The following is an 18,227-nucleotide window of genomic DNA, read 5'->3' as shown; positions in this document are numbered from 1 at the left end:
CAGGTTAACCCCCTTTGTATTTCTGCCACCAGAGCCTCATCTCTCACATTGAGAGAACACCGTGTGCTGTAACTCACTTCCAAGATGACTCTGGGCTTGGTTTCTGGCAGTCTCTGCCCTACCCAGGCATAAGGGTTGTTTTCAGGGCAGATGTAGCTTTAAAGTCACTCATGAGGAACCTGGGTTGGTGACTAAAACCTTCCAGGCTCATCCTTTCCTCTCTCAGTTGAAATAGAAGTTTCTCGGAAGAAATAATTAGGCCAGTCCCTTGAATTTGGGGGATCTAGTCTTGGTGGGCTCCTACATAAGCTGGTGACATTTAGGTGGGAAATGAGGCCACACAGAGGCACAGCCCTGGTTACCAAGAGCCTCTGCAGCAGCCTTGTCCCTTGCTGGCACAAACAGTCCTTTAGGAAAGAAGCATTTGGGTTACTTAAGAATCAGCAGCTCAACTGTTGATTCTCCAGTGACAAAAGACACAGCAAGCTTGCCAGGACAATGGGAGTCTCTGCTACAGTCATTCATAGCAAAACTTTATTGAACAGAAAACTCGGCAAAGGTTTTACCTCTGCCAAGTCGCCACCCTCGGTTTAAAGGAAAGCACTGCATTTTAAAAAGCAATTATACATAAGTCTCTCCTAGAAAAGTCCTGCTAACATGTCTAGCAATTCACTGATTATATAAAGTAGTACACTTAGTGTAATTTGAACATTCCAACAGGAATCAAATCGAACCAGCAGAACCGTTTCTGCATCTATGACTTCCATGTAGAGCACACATGCACACACGTCTATGACTTCCATGTACAGCACACATGCACACACATCTGGGGAGGTGCTCAGGCAGAACATGCGACCCTGGGCCTTCTGCTTACAGTGCCTATGAAACTACATACAGTATACATTAAAGCTCTTCAGAATAACGACATGAGGGGCCCTGTTCAGTTTGTACCACGGCTTCATGTCTTAGTTTGTGCTTTTGCTTGGCACAGAAGCACATGTCATCCTGTGGGTTTTCAATGACTCTGTCGAGTCCACGCCAGGGGAGGAAAAGGAGCCGGAGCCAGACGATCCAGTCCGAGCTGTCAAAGCCACCAGCGACAGAGCACAAGGGCCATCAGTTGGCTAGGGCTGGTGGGCCTTCTGGAAGAAGAGAGGCAAAGAAAGTCTTGAAGACTAGCCATGCTGTGCTCATAAACGAGGGGCTGGTGTGCTCAGGGTCCAGCACTTCGCGGTCTGGGGGGAGGCGGTTGGGGTCTTCCATTTCTGGGTCCATACCTCCCTATAGGCAAAGACACAACGAGAAAATGATTAGGGTCTAGAGGAACACCTATCCTGAAGTCAGGTCCGGATAAAGCCTAGCAGGCTGACAAGCCCTGGGGATGAGCCCTTGGCTGCAGGAGGTACCTCTCCAATTCTATAGCACATCTGCAATTGACCTTCCATAGTTCAAACACTTCCCTTGGCCAGCGTCAGAGAAGGGGCCTTCAGTTACTATCAAATAGTAATTAACTTTGCTGCACGCTAACCAGTCCTCTAATTTGGGCCATGCCCTGAGCTAAAAGACCAATCTGGCATCTCAGTGTTCTAAAAGCAGACTACAGAGGCAATTTCTGTTATAAAGTATACCCTTCAGGATGATGCACTAATCTGCCTTATGACGAAAATCTATTCTGAGATGTGGTTATGTACCCAGTCAATTTGAATAACTACCCACCAGCAGTTTCCATAGTTAAGTATACTGTTACATATCTCTTATTCTCAAAATGTGGGTCAACCCCCCCATCATTACATATGCAAAAATCCCAATTGCCATATGCCTATATAGAATATTGAAAGTCTTAAAAATAGTTGCCATAAGAATAACTTTTAAAAAAAAACATAAAATACTTAGCCTTAAAAAATGGCAAACCACTAGTTTACAAGTCTGCAAGCTCAGGACTAGAGCGGGCCGGGCAGTGAGGCCTGTACCTGGAGGTTATTGTTGGGGTCCTGGTTGGCAGCATCTCGAGGACCACCATCATCCGGGAAGTTCTGAACTGGCCTCTGTCTGAACGGAAACCACCCGACGTGGTGCCTTTGAAGAAAGCACAAACAGGCACATCTCAGCTAAGTCACTGTGGGATTCACATAAGAATCTGAAGGCCCCAAAGCTTACACAATACTACCTGTGCAGCCAGTCTGCCAGTCCCTAGATTCTCTTAGGCCTCTGGTCCTTAAAAGCAGGGGTGTGTGTTTTATTCACCGGCAGTAAATAGTAATAGCAATTCTGCCTTGGCTACAGAGTGAGGTCAATGCTATTGACCAACTCAGCAAGACCCTGCCTCAAAAAAAAAAAAAAAAAAAAAAAAAGAGAAAGGAAAAAGCTGAAGCTATAACTTAGTGGAAAGTGCCCACTTGCCTGGAGAGAAGCGGGGCGGCCTAGGGTTCAACTCCAGCCTCACAGCATCAAAGCAAACCAAACCCAAAAGAGATGGGAGATATAATCATATATAAAGCTGCTGTAATCATATATATGTGTATGTGTGTATCTCTCTCTCTCTCTCTATATATATATATATATCATATGATAACAACCTTAATTTGGTCATAGAAATATTTGATTCTAGACATAGAAATGTTTGATAAAAGGCTTTAACTGGAAAAAAAATCTACAAAATTCAACTTTCAAGACAAAATATTAAGAATGCTTGTGCTTCTTACATTTCGAAAAACTAAGATAAAACCCAATTTTACTCTACAGGAAAACTTCCTTCTTTCCGTTCTAACCAGAGACCTATCCTTCTAGGCCCAGCTTTCTGGGGCTCTGTCCTCCAGGCGAGCTCTCCTGCACACTGCTGGAGACTTTGAAGCATCTCTTCCTGTCATCTACTTAAACACACCAGCCCTCTAGCTGGGAAATCCTTCTGACACTGCCAAATGTCCCCCGGAGAAAGATGCAGAATTATCTCCAGCTGGCAGCTGGAGCAAACAGAGTGTGCGAAGGGTCACTGGCCCTTCATAGCTGTGACGACGCTGTCTGTACTTTGTCCTGAAAGGCAGCTACGACCTGATAAAGGACACTCTGTCCTTCTGGAAACAAATACAGCCTCTTATGCTTCAGGGTGGCTCTGTACTGTACTTCATGAGCCTGACAGGTCATTTATCCACCGACCAGATGATGAAAATATTTTTCTTTTGCTAACACAGGATTTCTGCATTCTGTGTTAGTGCTCCTTGAACCAAAAAGTGCCAGAGTGACAAAAATGTAAACACACCTCCTTTAAGGGTCACAGACTGAAAGAATCTATCTATACTCAAGTGACAATATAGTGTCATTTTCAGTAAAGAGACAGCCCATGTGCTTACAGGTACATGACTACAGTGGCACCCATGACCATGAGAAATCTGCTCAGCGAGGAGTAGAAGTAAAGGATGCTGAGGAAAACAGAAAACGTCGCTGCGGAATAGGTCCAATCCAACCAGTCTCGGTTTATCTCATCATCTTCCTCCACCAGGGGGCCACCTTGTGCATTCATCCGCAAGTTCTGATTGGCTCCGGGATTGACAACCGCTTGAGCAGCTGCATTCTGATTGGCCGGCTGGTTTTCTGCCGGAAACTGGTTGTGTATAGGAGCCGGAGCAGGTGTAGAGACCACAGGTATCTCTTGTGCACTTGGTGTCGGGACAAAAGTTCCTGATGCAGCAGTGGCAGCTAAGCTAAAATAAAAACAGAAGCAGATGCAGCTGAAGGCAGGGCGTCATGGAGACGGGGCTCTCTCGGCAGGTTAGGCAGTCCTAGACATCACATCTATATGATGTCTTTTCTAAGAAGAGCTATACCGCAAAGCATATCTGGAACTAATTCTACATCAATTGACACGTCTTGAAGCTGCTATTGTTTCTACCCTACTCCATCCAGAACTACAAAAGACAGGGTTCTAGAAGTCATGAAAACACACCCCTCTCTCCATTTGACACTATGGCAATGATGGGATTTCTTGCCATTCCCAGCAGCCACACCCACAGTAGGACTCACTATTGCATGTAGTACTGCCTTGCATAGATCTGCTGGAACCAGGAGAGCTGCAGCCACCCATACGTTGTGTAGCCAGAGAAGCCAGGCCCCAGGCCTTGGAAAGTCTGCTGGACAGCCTCAGGCCTGTACGCAGATTCAAACAAAAGAACATGTCGAGTTAGTCCAGGATGACAAGCTTAATAGTAAATTATAATCAGCAATGACAGTCAAAGAGACAGGACAGAGATCACAGTAGCCATCTCTATGATGCACCCTAGAAGTCGAGGGCAGCAGCGCTGTGGCTCATCAGATCCCATGGAAAACAAGAGCCCCGTCCTGCCCTGGGGTCTCATTGTATTGGCAGAGAGTTGCTGCATGCTTTCTGCAAGCCAAGCAAACAGACTAACGCTTCCCCTCTCAAGTCTCACTGGGGATTAAATCCACGGATCATGCTTTAGAGGGGAATGCCCAAGTCACCTTACCAAGTCCTCCCTGACCCCGGGGTAAGAATCTACACTGTGGCAGTTCTGAGTGCCGTGACAACCCTCCCTGTGTCTACTGCTCATCTGGTATCCCGCGCAGGTTGATAGATATCCAGCAGCCTTGTAGAAAGATTCCAGCCTAATTTACAGAGAAAGCCCAAGTGCAGCTCAGAAAACCAGGGGACTCGCACAAGCTCATGAGCCAAAGGAACAGGCCTGGACTTTCAGACACATCTGTGCTGGGCCAGGCATGCACCAGCCTTCCTTCCCTTGCTGGGAGCAAGCATCTGAGAAGCTAAGGGGCTGTGTACTTTCGCTCCACACTCCCCTGTCTCTGTGTAAGTCCTGGCTGTCCTGGAACTCGATCTGAGATCAGGCTGGCCTTGAACTCAGCGATGTGCCTGCCTCTGCCTCCTGAGTACTGGGATTAAAGGAGTGCGCCATGATGCCCAGCTTAAATACGCCTTATTTTTAAATTGACACAAATGAAGTACAATCATGTTCTTGACACAAATGAAGTACTCGTGTTCTTAATGGGCACTCACCTAGAGATGTTCTCCCATCCGGAGGGAGAAAGGTTCCGAAGAACTTCTCTTTGCCGTAAACCATCACTTGAGGAGTCCCCAGGATGCTGTGTCTGATTAGAGTTGTCCGGCTGCTCTGTGGATTCAGCACCCTAAATTAAGTAACATAAACGTCAGAACAAAGGGCCTGATGCAACTCTTTGCAATCAAGCTAAAAGAATTACTTTGCTACCAGTGGCTTATGGCCCTATCCCCACCCCACAACCTGACAAAATGAACATACAGATACTAGGACTGAGGAATGTAGCCCAGTGGTAGAGCTCTTGCCTTGCCTGCGTGAGGTCCTGGGTTCAAGTCCCAGCAAAAGCTCTCTATGCAGACACCAGTATCGAGACACACATACAAATAAAAAATGTTTTTCTACTGTAGTCTCAGAAAATCTTCTGAATGCAGCTATCATTACTGAGACTGCTTCCCACTGAAGCTAAAATGTACAGTGTTAAACCCAGGAGTAGGCCTAGAAATCAATGTGACAGACAGGATGTGCACATATAACTAGGCAGCAATGTAAAGGAAAGAGAATTTTCCATGTGATACTCAGAAGTTGTGAGAAATACAAGTGAAATACAAATTTAAGTCAAATACCACGCTAGAATATGGAGAGTGCACATATAAGCAACTACTGTCAAGAAAAGCAAATGTGTTTTATTGTCAAACCAAAGTCTTTAGAGATCATGTAATGAAGACTGTGGTCTTTCCCTACCCAAGTCATCCTGACAGAAATTTCTACAGGAAATATGTTTACTTCTCTACTCCTTATAAAATTCATGTTCCTAGCCAGGTGGGTGTGACACAGGCCTGTAACCTCAGCACTCAGGAGGCAGAGGCAGGCTGATCTTTGGGAATCTGAAGCCAGCCTGATCTACAGAGCGAGTTCCAGGACAGCCAGGGCTACATAGAGAGACACTGTCTTGAAAATAAACAAAGTTCCTTAGGGAAATGTGTTCATTTCTATAAACCCCACTTTCACGTGCCATTCTGGCGCTGTGTTCTGGGCACACAGCAAGCTCAGGTCAGGGGACTGCCTTTGCTTTTGCACATGGCACGCAAACAGCAGTCTGCTCAGCCCTCAGTGTGCTGAGAGCACAGCCTCTGAGACCTGGCATGCCTTGGGGAGATGCGATCAAGTCTCTCTTCGGTTTTACTCGACTTCCTTTCTCCCTCCCTTGAGAATCAGAGACACAAGTAGCTATTATCATAAAAAGATGCCATACCTTTGTGCTGGTTTCTGGCATTTTGGAGGGATTCTTCACATTGCACACAAGGTGCAAAACATGTCGCTTTTCCTGCTGATGTAACAAGAGACACCTCAGAGCCTGACTTCAAACACAAGCGCCCGACCCCACCCCAAAGCAAGAGCTAAGGGCTACAAATACCTTTGGAAGCAAATCTTGGAGACACTGGTGATCCAACAGCAGCTTCCCAGAATAAATTAACCTCTGGTCCTCTGGACGCTGATTGTAAAAGGAAAGAAAAGCACACATCAGCTTAGATTCGAACAAGTTTTTTTCCCCCCGCCACCACGGGAAGACCTTTTTTTTTTTTTTTTTAAGAAAAATTCTCATATATAAAACGTTTATTTAGGAAGTGCTTGACTTTAATCTCAAATATGCAAATAAATTTGGGAGGCAAATAACCCCCTAGCTCGTAAAAACTATGCCACACACTTTACTTCTTATTCACAGGGAAACTTCTTTCTGCTACTAAAAACACAAATTGTATTTCGTGCTTTGGCAGCAATGAACTCTAAAGCCAGAGAAAACTCAATTTACTTTTGGTCAGTCTTCTTCCATGCCACCCGATATTACCTGCTGCTAGAATCAAGAGTCCAACCCATATATTCTCCTCTATACCAGTGACTTTAAGGACACGGAGTCCATATGCCTTTATATAATTCTCATCTCTAAAATCAATTTTTAAATTTCTCCTAAGCCATATTTTTAAAAGTATGTCCTTAAAAGCAATGGCCTCAAATAATGGCTACCACCCCACAGGTCACCAGCCTGCACAACAGAATAACCCACTAAGCAAAACTTGGAATTAAGATGTTCCTTCCAAACAGCCTGAAATAAAAATTAAATTAAATTTTAAAAAAACCTGGGCTCATATCTAGACTCTCAGCACAAGGGTAACTGAGGCAGAAGTTTGAGGCCATCCCGGGATATGAATGAGCTGCAAGCAAATCTGGCTAGAGAGGCCCTATCTCAAAACGCTGCTCCCCAAAAGACCAGGAAAACTGTATCCACCTAGGCATGGTGGCACATGCCCACAAGCCTGGCACATGGTGAGGTAGAGGCAGAAAGAACAAGAGTTTATGGCCAGCCTCAGACTATTAGGAAGCCTTCATCTTCTTATCAACATCCATTAGGACTTTTGACACTACACCTAAAACACATATTGGATGCTGTGTTCCATGTTGTTTGGACTGCTTTACTGACAAATGCTGTGCACACCAATTTGCAAAATGCTGTTCTAAATGTGAAGCCAACCACCAGCAAATGGTAAAAACCAAACTGACCCTCTGTCCTCACCTGGAAGGCCAATTTGAAAATAAAATGTTAAGCAAATAACTATTATAAACTTTTATCATCACCCAATGATAAGTACTACTACAGAAAAAAAAAAAAAAAAAAAAAACCATGAACATGCCTTCTTCTTTAATTACTGAGAGACTCACACTATGTATAGCCCAGTCTGCAAGACATGCTCCTCCTGCTTTGGCCTCTCCAGTGACATATTACAGAAGCGCACCACTGCGTCCATTCCCGGTATTTTTGTAAGGTACAGATTTGTACACCCAGGAGACCTACTGGTATTTACCAGCTTAGGTCTTCAAATCCAAGGGGCCCAATGTTCCTCACCTGAGGAAAACAGGCCTCAAAACAGCTTTTACAAATGATGCAACCTGACCCGACAGGAGCATCATTTATGCACCTAACTGCCACCTCCCAACAAGAACACCTGGTTTCTTGAAAACAACCACGGAGATCCTACACACTGCCCCGACCAGTTCCAGGGGCTTAGACGCTTACACCCAAAGTGATAAAGTTCCTCGCCAATTCTAAAAGGAAAAGCCTTGTTTACTTTCCCGACAACTCGGAACAAAAACAAACTGAAACCCACGCGCCACTGCCGGTTGGAGCTCTAAGGCCACTGTTCAAAGTCCCCATCTGCAGCCACCCGATTGCCCTCTCCTGTCGGATCCAGAACTGTACTCGTGGACACTTACATAACATCAGAGAACAAAGTAAATACAGGAAGGTCCAGCGCACAGCCTCCGTCACGTGGCAGGGACCGGAGGGGTGGGCGGGGCTAGGGAGCTGTTGACAGATGTGTCAACCAAAGGGGGAGGGGGAGGGGTGGGGAACCCCACGGAACAAGAAAGTCTCCTAACTGACCCACGGTTGTCGTCAAATCAGACTCAGGGCTACTCCAGCTGCTGGCTTCCTTTCTCAGTCATCCTTCGCTAGAAAGTTAAGGGGGCTCCTCCCCGAGACTAAGTGCGGCGCGACAGGGAGGGGCGGTCAACGGAAGGCTGCAGGAGAAGAGCCATGTCTAGCCTATGGGCGTGGGACCTTCAGAAGTTGGTGACTGGGCACGCACCCCACCCTCTAGCCAATGGCCCAATCTGGCACATATACTGTCTGTCCTCGGTACACCCAGAAGTCTCGTTTGGCAACATTTACTTTTCTTATTTCTACCCATCAGATGCAAGCCGAACTGGGAACACCCAGTCAGTCACCTAGTAGTTTGTGGAGGGTCACTGGGACTCGGATGGGGAAATGACTCATTAAGGTCAAATTACTGTTTCCCTGGGAGGATGAGGAGAGGGTACAGGGACGTGGGGCAGATGTGTGACAGCCTTGGGAGTTAGGTGTAATGGGAGGTGAAGAGATGAGGGGCTAGAAGAGGGCAAGCGCGGACTGGTGGAGGCCCAGAAGAGATGACAAGCGCTAGGGCGAGCAGAGGGGCACAGGAGACGGTTGGGCAGGAAGGAGACTCGCGCCCTGTGGTGTGTGACAGGTGAGTTCAGGCAACCCTGCAGGCGTGGCACCCCGGGGTCCCACTCACCGGGCGCTCGGGGTAGACTCGGCTCAGGTGGGCCTTGAGGCGACTCACACTCCAACTGCGGTCGCCACTCAGCTCCAAGTCGCGGTGGCGCTGATTGGGACTCTTCACCAGCAGCGTGACCGGCTCGGGCTGTGGCTCGGGCTCCATGTCTGCGTCGCTGGCGGCTCGACTGCGCTCAGGGATGCCGAACGGGCGGCGACGCAGCCGTCTGAGACCACACAACGACACTTGGCGTCTTTGGGACACGCGCCCCCGTCTCGGGTACCTTTTATGGGCGCCCCGTGCCAGGGCTCCGCAGATAGCGCTCTCTGTGGCTGCCATCCATTGGCTGAGACAGAGGTCAGTGTCCAACGTGGCCCAATCAGCGCCCGGAGAAAGGCGGCGGAGAGGCGGGCTAAGCGCGGGGGTGCGGGCTGATGCAACCCGCCGTGGTTGCGTCATCCTGAGTCCCGACAGCGGCGCGGGAGCGGGTCTTCGGCGGCCATGTCAGGGTGCCCTCTGGGGCGCTGGTCCTGTTCAGGCTCCTTAGCGCGGGATGCGTGCGGTGCCTGAGCCTGGCGGCCTGCCTGACTCCCAAGATCAGCAGGCTCTGCAAATTGTGCCCTCACAAAGCGGCCCTCCGCCCTTTCTGACCCCAGGCGCCTGGGCATACGTCTGTCCGCTTGCATTTTCCCTGGTGGCTGCGCAGCCTGGCATCCAGGGAAGCCTTACGAACTAACCAGGCCTTAGAAGCGAAGAGAAACCAGGCCTGTGTTGCTCTGAGCTGAGAGGATGAAGGATTCGGGCACTTTCCAATGTGCCTGCAGCAAATTTAACGATGCATCAAGTGTGGAACATACCCCTTATAGTAATGGCACTAAGTGCCTCTTGATTGACAAACCCTCTAGGAGACACTGGAAAGGGTCATCATTTATGAACTAACAACATCTGCTGCTTTTAAATTGGGGTTGCGACAAGCACAGCAGTGGTCTCAGATACCTGAAATCTGACCAGAGGCAGTGCTCCAGTGTTTCCTCTGAGTTTGAAAAACAAAACTGGCATTGCTCCGGCCCATCTTTGTCCCAATCCTGTTGGGATACCTGGGTTTTCAGCCATGTCCAGAGCTTACAGAGGTCAGAGAGGTGATAGGAGAGTCCTGTTCGGGAGATGGTTATGTGAGTTTGTCACACAACCATAAGAAAGTGTCGTAAACTGGAGGCTCGAGCAACAGAAGTTTATTTTGAAGCTGTAGAGGCTGGAAGTCTGCGACCAGGGGTTAGGGCAGCATTGCTTTCTTTGGGGGCAGAATCTGTACCACTCTCCTAAGTTCTGCAGGTTTGCTAACTGTCCTTGGGACTTCTTAGCTTTGGGGAGTATTTTTCCAATCTCGAGCTTTCCGATCACATGGCATTCTCCGGGTGTGCACCTGTGTGCGTGCACATACACGGGTGTGAGTGTATCTGCATCATCTTTATGCGTATCTCTGTCCAGTCTCTCCCCTGCCCCCTTTATAAGGGTATCATTCGCATTGTCGTGGCTAAAGACCTCATCTTAACGATTATCTTTCACAAAGATATTTCTAAATGCCATCACATTCTGGGGCTGAGACGTCAGCGTCTCTCTGGAGGACACCCTGCACCTCACCGCAGCGGCATTTGCCAGTGGTCCACCAGGGACACGCCGCAGAACCTCAGCTGCTTTCCTTCCCAGGTTTTATGTTGAAGACCACTGAGGCCAGTGTGGTGTTACAACATAAAGGCCTGCATCAGGAGGCAGAAGCAGGCAGATCTTCAGAAACTAAAGGGCAGCTAGGAGGGCTCTGTCCCTTTGCATGAAGACTGGCCCCCCAGGGCATGTGATCTCTGCCACAGTGATCTTCACATTTGACTTAATACCCTGTTGTTTCTCTCTTAAAATTATTTTTGAAGATTTATGCTATTTGCGCGTGTGTATGTATCCCTGTGCCTGTATGTAGGCACAATGGTGCAGAGACCAGAAAAGAGTTTCCGACCGAGGTTCTCCTCCACATTTCCTTTGAGGCAGGGTCTCTCCCTGAACCTGGGGCTACTGCTTTCTCAGCGAGCCTGGAAGTGGCAAGCACCAGCAATCCTCCTGTCTCTCCACCACTCAGAGCTGGAATCACAGACGTTTGCAAGGGATGCCCAGTTTGTCCTGTGGGCGCTGGGATCTAAACTCTAGTCCTCAGGATTTTGAAAACGTGAGCCAACCCCCTGAGCCACCTCTCCCACTCCACCTTCTCTCTAAGACTCCCTTCATAGGACTAATACTTTCATTTTGCTCTGGGCCCCAGAAAGTTTGAAGCTTTCCCTACCTGATTCTTCTGAATGGGAAAACATAGCTAATTATGATATCGTAGGCTCGCTGGCTAGGAACTGCAAGTCGGGGAAGATTAGATAAGACAAGCAGAGACCTTGGGGAGACAGCTTCGAGAGACACGGGCCTCACTGGGCAAATGAAGTGTGCCTACAGAAAGCTTTCCCCTTGCCTTCAGGGACAAACCTCAGCATCCCTAAGAGAGCTTGTCCATTTCCACGAAGTACTACTGGGAAAGGATGGGCTTGGAATATCACTTGATGGTACCAGGCTTGTCTAACATTCATGAGGTTCTTGGTTTGAGCCTCAGTAGTGGAGGGGGGGTTGCTGGGGGGGGTTCTGTGTTGTTGACTTTACCTTCCCTCCCCCCAAGAAGAAAAGCACATCCAATTTGTTTCTGTCTTAAATTTTATCTCCCTGTGAAACAGCCCTCTCTGAAGGCTGGATTCTGCTTACAGTGTGTTTTGAAAAACACTTAATTTAGCTCAATAAATTGCCAAGGATAGAAAGATAAGCGTGATGTGACCTTGCTCTTCCTGGCCCTACAATTCCAAGGGGCAACAGCCATGGGACAGTGATAATAGAAATACAAAAGAGAATGCAAAAGCCTCAGGGTTTTTGTTTTGAATGCAGGGACTCCCCGTGTAGCCCAGACTGGTCTTGAACTTGTGATCCTTCAGCCTCAGCTTCTTAGGGTTAAAAGAGTGTGTGTGTGTGTGTGTGTGTGTGTGTGTGTGTCCGTGTCTGTGCATCTATGCGTCTGTCTGTGTATACTCATTCATGTATATGAACATGGATATGTGCCTGCCACAGCACTTATGTCAGAGGACAACCTCAGAGGATGGTCCTCACCTTCCACCTCCTTTAAGACAGGGTCTCTTGGTTCTTTCTTTGTTTCTGATGCTTCCAGGGATTTTTCTGTTTCTGCTTCCCATCTCTCCACGGGAGCACTGGGATTACAGAGACCAGATACAGCATCTGGCTTTATTAGAGTTCTGAGGATTCAAGCTCAGGTCCTTGTGCTTGAGGGGCAAGTACCTTACCTTCTGAGCCATCAACTCATTTTTGGAGGAGCTATGATTCCTCCAATTATATATATTATACATATGTGTATATATCACATATATATTACATAATATATATTGTTATATATGTCATATAATATAATATATAATAACATATAAATGTTATATATAACAATTAGCGGTTAATATCTATGGGACTAGTCAACTTTATACAGAATTTGTATAGGGGGTGGGGTATACCTCTGTGGTTAAACTAATGAGCCAAACTGCCTGTCTTCAAGCCCAACTTCTGCCACTAATCGTGTGGCCTTAGGAAGTTACTTAGCCTTTCCGTACCTAATTTTTCTTAGCTACTTAATTTTAATTATTAAAATTTCATACCACGACTGTGAGGCTGACACAGGATGCCATCATTGGGTTCTGGAGACAGACAGAGCCCAGTATCTGGTGAGGGCTCAGTGAATACTAACCATCAGTATTTGGAGAGCAGCAGTGACTCCAGCTGATTGGTTCTGAAACCAAAGTCACCCAGTGGATTCTTCTTCGAAGGGATGCCAGGATTTGAAAGTTTGCCTCCTCCAAACTCATCTTGAAACTTTAATTGCCATCGGAGGATATTGAGAGGTGCGGCTCTTAAGATCTGATTATGCCGTGATGTGAACTGACCGGACTCGATGATCACAGGTGTGGGTTCCTTCTCTCACTGTGGGCTCACACCCTCCCATGCTTATCTTGCTCCCCTCTTCTCCCTCCTCCCCTTCCATGAGAGGTAACTGAGAGAAGACTCCTGCCAGATACTGTCACCTATGTTGGGCAGAGTTGCTGTGACACTGGAGCAATTAGAGATGTTACAGGCAACCCTCTGATTGGACTGGTCTGTCCTAGTGTGCGGCTGCAGATCACTGGACAGCAGAGCCAGGAGTGGCCGGCAAAAAAAACCCTCATCTTTTTAAAAAGTTGTGTCAGGAGCCAAGCATAGTAGTACACACCCATAACCCCAGTGTTTGAGAAGCTGAAGAAAGAAGATCACCTGTCCAAGGCCAACTTGGCTACAAAACAATACCCTGTTTTCAAAATGGAAGCAAAACCCAAGTATTATGTGTCTGTACTGAACTGTGTGGAACCTTTTGTCATCATTCCCTAGACAATTTCTGTGACCTCATACTGTTAACTAATCTAGAGATGACTGCCAGTCCCCAGGAGGATGTGTGAAGGTTCTGTACAGGTGTTTGTCAATTGTGTGAAGGACTGGAACGTCCACCGATTTCAGTACAAGGAACCCTGAAACGAATTCTCCATGGGTCCCAATGGCTAGTGTAGGTCCCCAGGTATGCATCCCCATTCCATTCAGGATGGGGAACTCAAGGATGCAAAAGTATCCTAGGATGACAGGAAATGGTAGCTCCCTTGGGAGGACACAGGGCAGTGGGCATGGGCTTGAGTGGGGTACAGTTATGGTCCCGGTTGTCCTGGTTCATCAAGACTCATTGTGAGTCTCTCTGCCCAGCGCTGACTCAGTGATGGCACACTGATAGCTGGAGATTGACCATGTCTGAGTACGAGTACCAGGGAGATCAACAAGCACTGGAGATCTGTGACAGGACAATGGATTATTGCACATAGAAGACCTAGATGTTACCAAACTATAAAAACCTCAACAGATACTGCGTTTGTCAGATGCAGTTAGGTGTGTCCTGAAGAGATGCCATTTGGGGGTGCTTCTAAAAGCCTCCATAGATAAGAATGCTAAAGAATTGAAAGTCCCTGCCTATTTTAAGGCAAGTTGCTTGGGAGAGGTCTTGTGGTCTTTGCTCTTTGACCTGAGGCAGCGTCATCTGGGTGGCTTTGAGCCACCCCACCACTTGGTTTAGAGTCACCCCCATCTCCCATCAAGGTGGGGATATGGTTCAGCCTGCCAAGATGAGGGGAGGAACTAGAAACTTCTTTTATAATCAATTGGACCTTTAATAGAGTTCTCTCTCTTCCTCTTTATTTCTCCCCCTCTCCGCCCTTCCCCTTTCCCTCTCTCTCTCCCCCTTCCCTCCCCTCCCCTTCCCTCTCTCCCTCCCTTCCTGCCCTCTCTTGCTCTCATGCACTCTGAAGCTCTCTCCCTTGCTCTTGGCGTTGAAGAACCTTTACAGAGGAGCTGCAGGTAAGAGATGGGCTCTCTCTGGGCTTGCAGGAACCACAGAGAAGCAGCTGGCAGGACAGGACCACTTGGGTTTGGAGGATCTCAAGAGAAAGGTAGACTAGCTCTGTAGAATGACACAGATAGAAAGAGATTTCTAAAGAGCTAGCAGTTTAGTTGTAGAATCAGGCTTATAAATAGATATTTTGTATATAGTTCGGAAAACAAGTTACCTCAGGGACCTTCAGGACTCCCGCCTTGATTGCTATAAATTTTAGTTAATTTAAATGGCTACAGAGCTCATCAATATGTTTTCCCCAGGAATCTGGGCTACAATTCTGTCAGCATACTACAAGGCACCAGAAACATATCTAGGGGAGGATCTACCCTCTGTTTTGATTAGAATATGGCTTACTCTGGCATCAAAACTAATCAAATTAGGGCCAGAGGGATAGCTCTGTAGTAGAGCATTTCCCTGACATCCACAAGGCCCTGCATTACATCCGTAGCACTGCAGACAAACAAACGATCAAATTGTGTGTTTAAGATTTGTGGTGGTACAAGCCTTTAAACCACTCTGTAGGCTGAGACAGGCTCATCTCTGTGAGTTTGAGACCAGCCTTGGCTATAGAGCGAGTTCCAAGACAACCAAGGCTACTCAGAGAGACTCTGTCTTGAAGACCAAATAAATAAATTTGTGCCTATGACTGCATTTACATGCAACTTCAGTTTACAAGTATCCATACTTTACAAAGGACAGATGAGTTGGGTACGGTGGCACACAGAACTCCGGAGATCTCTGCAGGGTGATCTCAAGTCTAGGTCAGCGTGAGCTACTCAGGGAGATCCTAGCTGCCTCCCCGCTAAAGGGCAGATTTTGTGAAGCCTCTCAGACCTACCTGTTAGGGCCTGATACACGCAACTGGATGGACATTCAAAGGCCCCACTCGTCAAGTGTGGCAACAAGTACAGGATTTATTTTTAGATGGTGATAATGATGATAATAATAATAATAATAGCCATATTAACATCAGTGAGACTGAGTGGAAGGAAGTCTTAGGGCCAGCTCAGCGAAGACTGTGGTCCCTCTTAGAAGAGTATTTGGGGAATTTGGGTAGTTGGGGTCAAAGCCATTACAGAGAGAGACAGACTTGAGGCTGGGTCATGCTACTTTGCAATGGAAGAAGAGATACAGATTTGGAGGCAGGTGGAATTACACTATGGCAGGGAGGAGATACCCCGAAAAATCAAGGCGGGAGGAACAAGGGCTTAGACAGTGAAGACTGCCTTTTGCATAGAAATTGTAAGGATAACAGCCACCACCCACAACGGTTAGCTGCATAGCACAGCCTCAGGGAGCATGCACGGCCTCATCGTTCAATCGCCCAGCACTGCCTTAGAGAGTATGGTGCTGCCGTTTCCACCTTACAGGTAGGCAAACGGAAGCATCGAGCAGCTCTTTAAACTGGGTGTTTAACTGGGACTGAGTTATGATTGACACATATCTTGGCCACTGTTTTTGCCTCTGTAACCCATACCTCTCTCACAACACAGAACATTCCTATCTCCCTGCCCCACCCCCACCCCCATCCTCCTCAGCACCCCTTCCCCAGTCAACCTCCTGGTTCCTGCCACTCCTCTCTGCCGTCACTGGTTGGCTTCTGTGCCCCTCAGAGACAGGACTTCAAGTGGATCAAGGGACGAAAGTCATCGCTGAGACTTTCCATGAGAAATCCACAGTTTTAGATGGTATCTGCAAATGAAAGGACTGTGACCAGTTAGAATTCGATCATGTGGGCTCTGCTACGATGGTGATCTGTCTGTGCTGAGACCTAATCCAGTTTATACTCTGAACACGCCAAGGAAAGCGCCAAGGACTCCCAGACGGTCTCACGCACAGGCAAATCTGAGACGCAGAAGAGGTCTTCACAACCCCGGACCTGGAAGAAGATAACTCAGCATGTGCGTGTTTTATTTCAAACCATCTGGTGTCACAGGCCTGGTAGAACTTCTGCATTTCATTTTTGGCACTCTTGTTTTTATTTGGTTGCTAGAAATCCCCTAAATAATCAAAGCACCAAGAACTTCACCTTTTATGGTCATTTCTGAGGTCACCAGAACAACGTGCAAAAGCATCCCTGTCGCCAGCAAGAGGGTGTCGTGTTCCCCGTGTCATGTTCCCCATCCCTGAAATCCATCTTTCTGAAGCCCACCTGCCCACGATAACCGGGGCAACTTTCTTGCCTTACCAGAAGCTGCTCTGGAGTCTGATCCTCCCTAACTGTGGCAGCCCGTGCTAGGCAGCTGTTCCACTTGAGAGAGAGGAAGGATGGCTTGCCATTTAAGGGCACTTGCCGCTCTATCATGAGCACCAGAGTTCAGATCCCAAGACCCATATGCAGCAGCTCACAAATGCCTCTGCTGGCCTCCAGGGGTACCCTTGCACTGCCACGCATGTGGGCACCACCACCACCACCATCCAGAAGAATCAAGTAGGGAGAGGACTTGTGGGACTCATCTCCCTGCTGACCTCTGCCCCCCCCCACCTCTACATTATAAAAGAATACACACATATCCTAAACCCCCTCCCCCCCAAAAAAAATTCCTCTGCTCTGACATTGTTTAAAAATGTACCCAGACTTCACTTTAAGTCAAACATAATATTACCCTCTGACCTAGCAACTTCACTCTTAGGGTTACATCAAAAAAAAAATTGAAAACAGTTTAAGGAGAGAAAAAAATTGCTTATAAATATTCATTACAGCATGATTTACAACCGCACAACCTCTCCCAAAGTGAAGACAACCTGGGTATATGTCAGCTAAAGATCGGCTAAAATGTGGGGGCAGGGCACACAAGAGAATCCTACCCAGCCATCAAGAGGTGTCAAGTGTGAACCCTTGGTGATGTGGCGACCCTCAGAAACAGTGGTGGACCAAGAGAAAGAAACAAGACACAGAAGGGCCCAGGCTATGCCTATTGATATGAAATATTCAGACTAGGCAAATCCGTAGAGACAGAGCAGATTAGTGGTTGTCAGGGAGTGACTTGGGAGTGACTGCCTTACCCGTCCAGAACTTCTTTTAAAGGGTGATGAAACCATTGGTGCTAGGGCGCTCTTGAGCACTGGCCAGGTGCTGGGTCCACAGGGACTCTGTGGAAACTCGGTATTGTTGTTGTTGCTGTTCCGTTGGCTCTGAGTTCCCAGCCTTTCAAGCCAAGAGAAGAAAACAAAGTAACAGCTGCCACATAGCAAATGCTGAAAGATCCCTGGGCCCCACTGCCTCTCTCCCGCAGGGGACTGGACTGTAGTGGTGTAGTGGAGTAGTAGGTAGGGCTGTCTGATTAGACTGCCTGTCCCGTGGAACAGCAGCTGGCCCAGCTCAGGCTGCAGGAATGTCCAGGTCCAGGTTTACGGTCCCCCTGGCTGCTCCAGTTTGTTTGGTTTGGCTTCCGGACGTGTCTAAGAGTCACATGGACTCCAGCCAACATCCAGGGAACAGGCACAGGGAACACCAGGTAACCGCAGAAGTTAACCTTTCATCCCGGAGCAGCCTCCCACCCCTCGGCTAACTATTTGATCACCATCTGGCATTTTACTTTGAAGAGACTGAAACAAGGTGGTGGT

General features: G+C 47.7%; 1 protein-coding gene and 1 long non-coding RNA gene across 5 annotated transcripts; both read right to left on the bottom strand.

Moving 5' to 3' along the window:
* Positions 1 to 500: 500 nt before the first annotated feature.
* Herpud1 (homocysteine-inducible, endoplasmic reticulum stress-inducible, ubiquitin-like domain member 1) lies at positions 501 to 9,443 on the bottom strand. Of its 2 annotated transcripts, none has more exons than NM_022331.2 (8): positions 9,134 to 9,443; positions 6,439 to 6,516; positions 6,277 to 6,351; positions 5,024 to 5,154; positions 4,018 to 4,140; positions 3,348 to 3,698; positions 1,971 to 2,076; positions 501 to 1,281 (listed from the first exon to the last, which is right to left on the bottom strand). In NM_022331.2, the coding sequence occupies exons 1-8, from the start codon at positions 9,278 to 9,280 to the stop codon at positions 1,117 to 1,119; spliced, it is 1,176 nt and encodes a 391-aa protein (NP_071726.1). In that variant the 5' UTR covers positions 9,281 to 9,443; the 3' UTR covers positions 501 to 1,116. The 2 variants fall into 2 exon arrangements, with proteins under 2 accessions (NP_071726.1, NP_001344134.1); NM_001357205.1 differs by having other exon boundaries at positions 6,277 to 6,348.
* A 6,111-nt stretch (positions 9,444 to 15,554) lies between these two features.
* Gm15889 (predicted gene 15889) lies at positions 15,555 to 17,997 on the bottom strand. 3 transcript variants are annotated; one of them, NR_168553.1, is made up of 2 exons: positions 17,667 to 17,997; positions 15,555 to 16,539 (listed from the first exon to the last, which is right to left on the bottom strand). It is a non-coding gene; the product is annotated as a predicted gene 15889 (long non-coding RNA). The 3 variants fall into 3 exon arrangements; NR_168554.1 differs by having other exon boundaries at positions 15,555 to 16,367; NR_168555.1 differs by having other exon boundaries at positions 15,555 to 16,352.
* Positions 17,998 to 18,227: the final 230 nt, after the last annotated feature.

Source organism: Mus musculus, chromosome 8, assembly GCF_000001635.26.
Source record: "Mus musculus strain C57BL/6J chromosome 8, GRCm38.p6 C57BL/6J".
Lineage (NCBI taxonomy): Eukaryota > Metazoa > Chordata > Mammalia > Rodentia > Muridae > Mus > Mus musculus.
This window is presented reverse-complemented; position numbering and strand designations above follow the sequence as displayed.

Coding starts and splice junctions, on each gene's coding strand:
- Herpud1 (NM_022331.2), bottom strand. CDS start 9,280: ATGGAGCCCGAGCCACAGCCCGAGCCGGTCACGCTGCTGGTGAAGAGT. Junction 5,155..6,276: donor TGCCAGAAACCAGCACAAAG/GTATGGCATCTT, acceptor TACTTAATTTAG/GGTGCTGAATCCACAGAGCA. Junction 2,077..3,347: donor GCCACTGTAGTCATGTACCT/GTAAGCACATGG, acceptor CTTTCTTCAAAG/GCACCACGTCGGGTGGTTTC.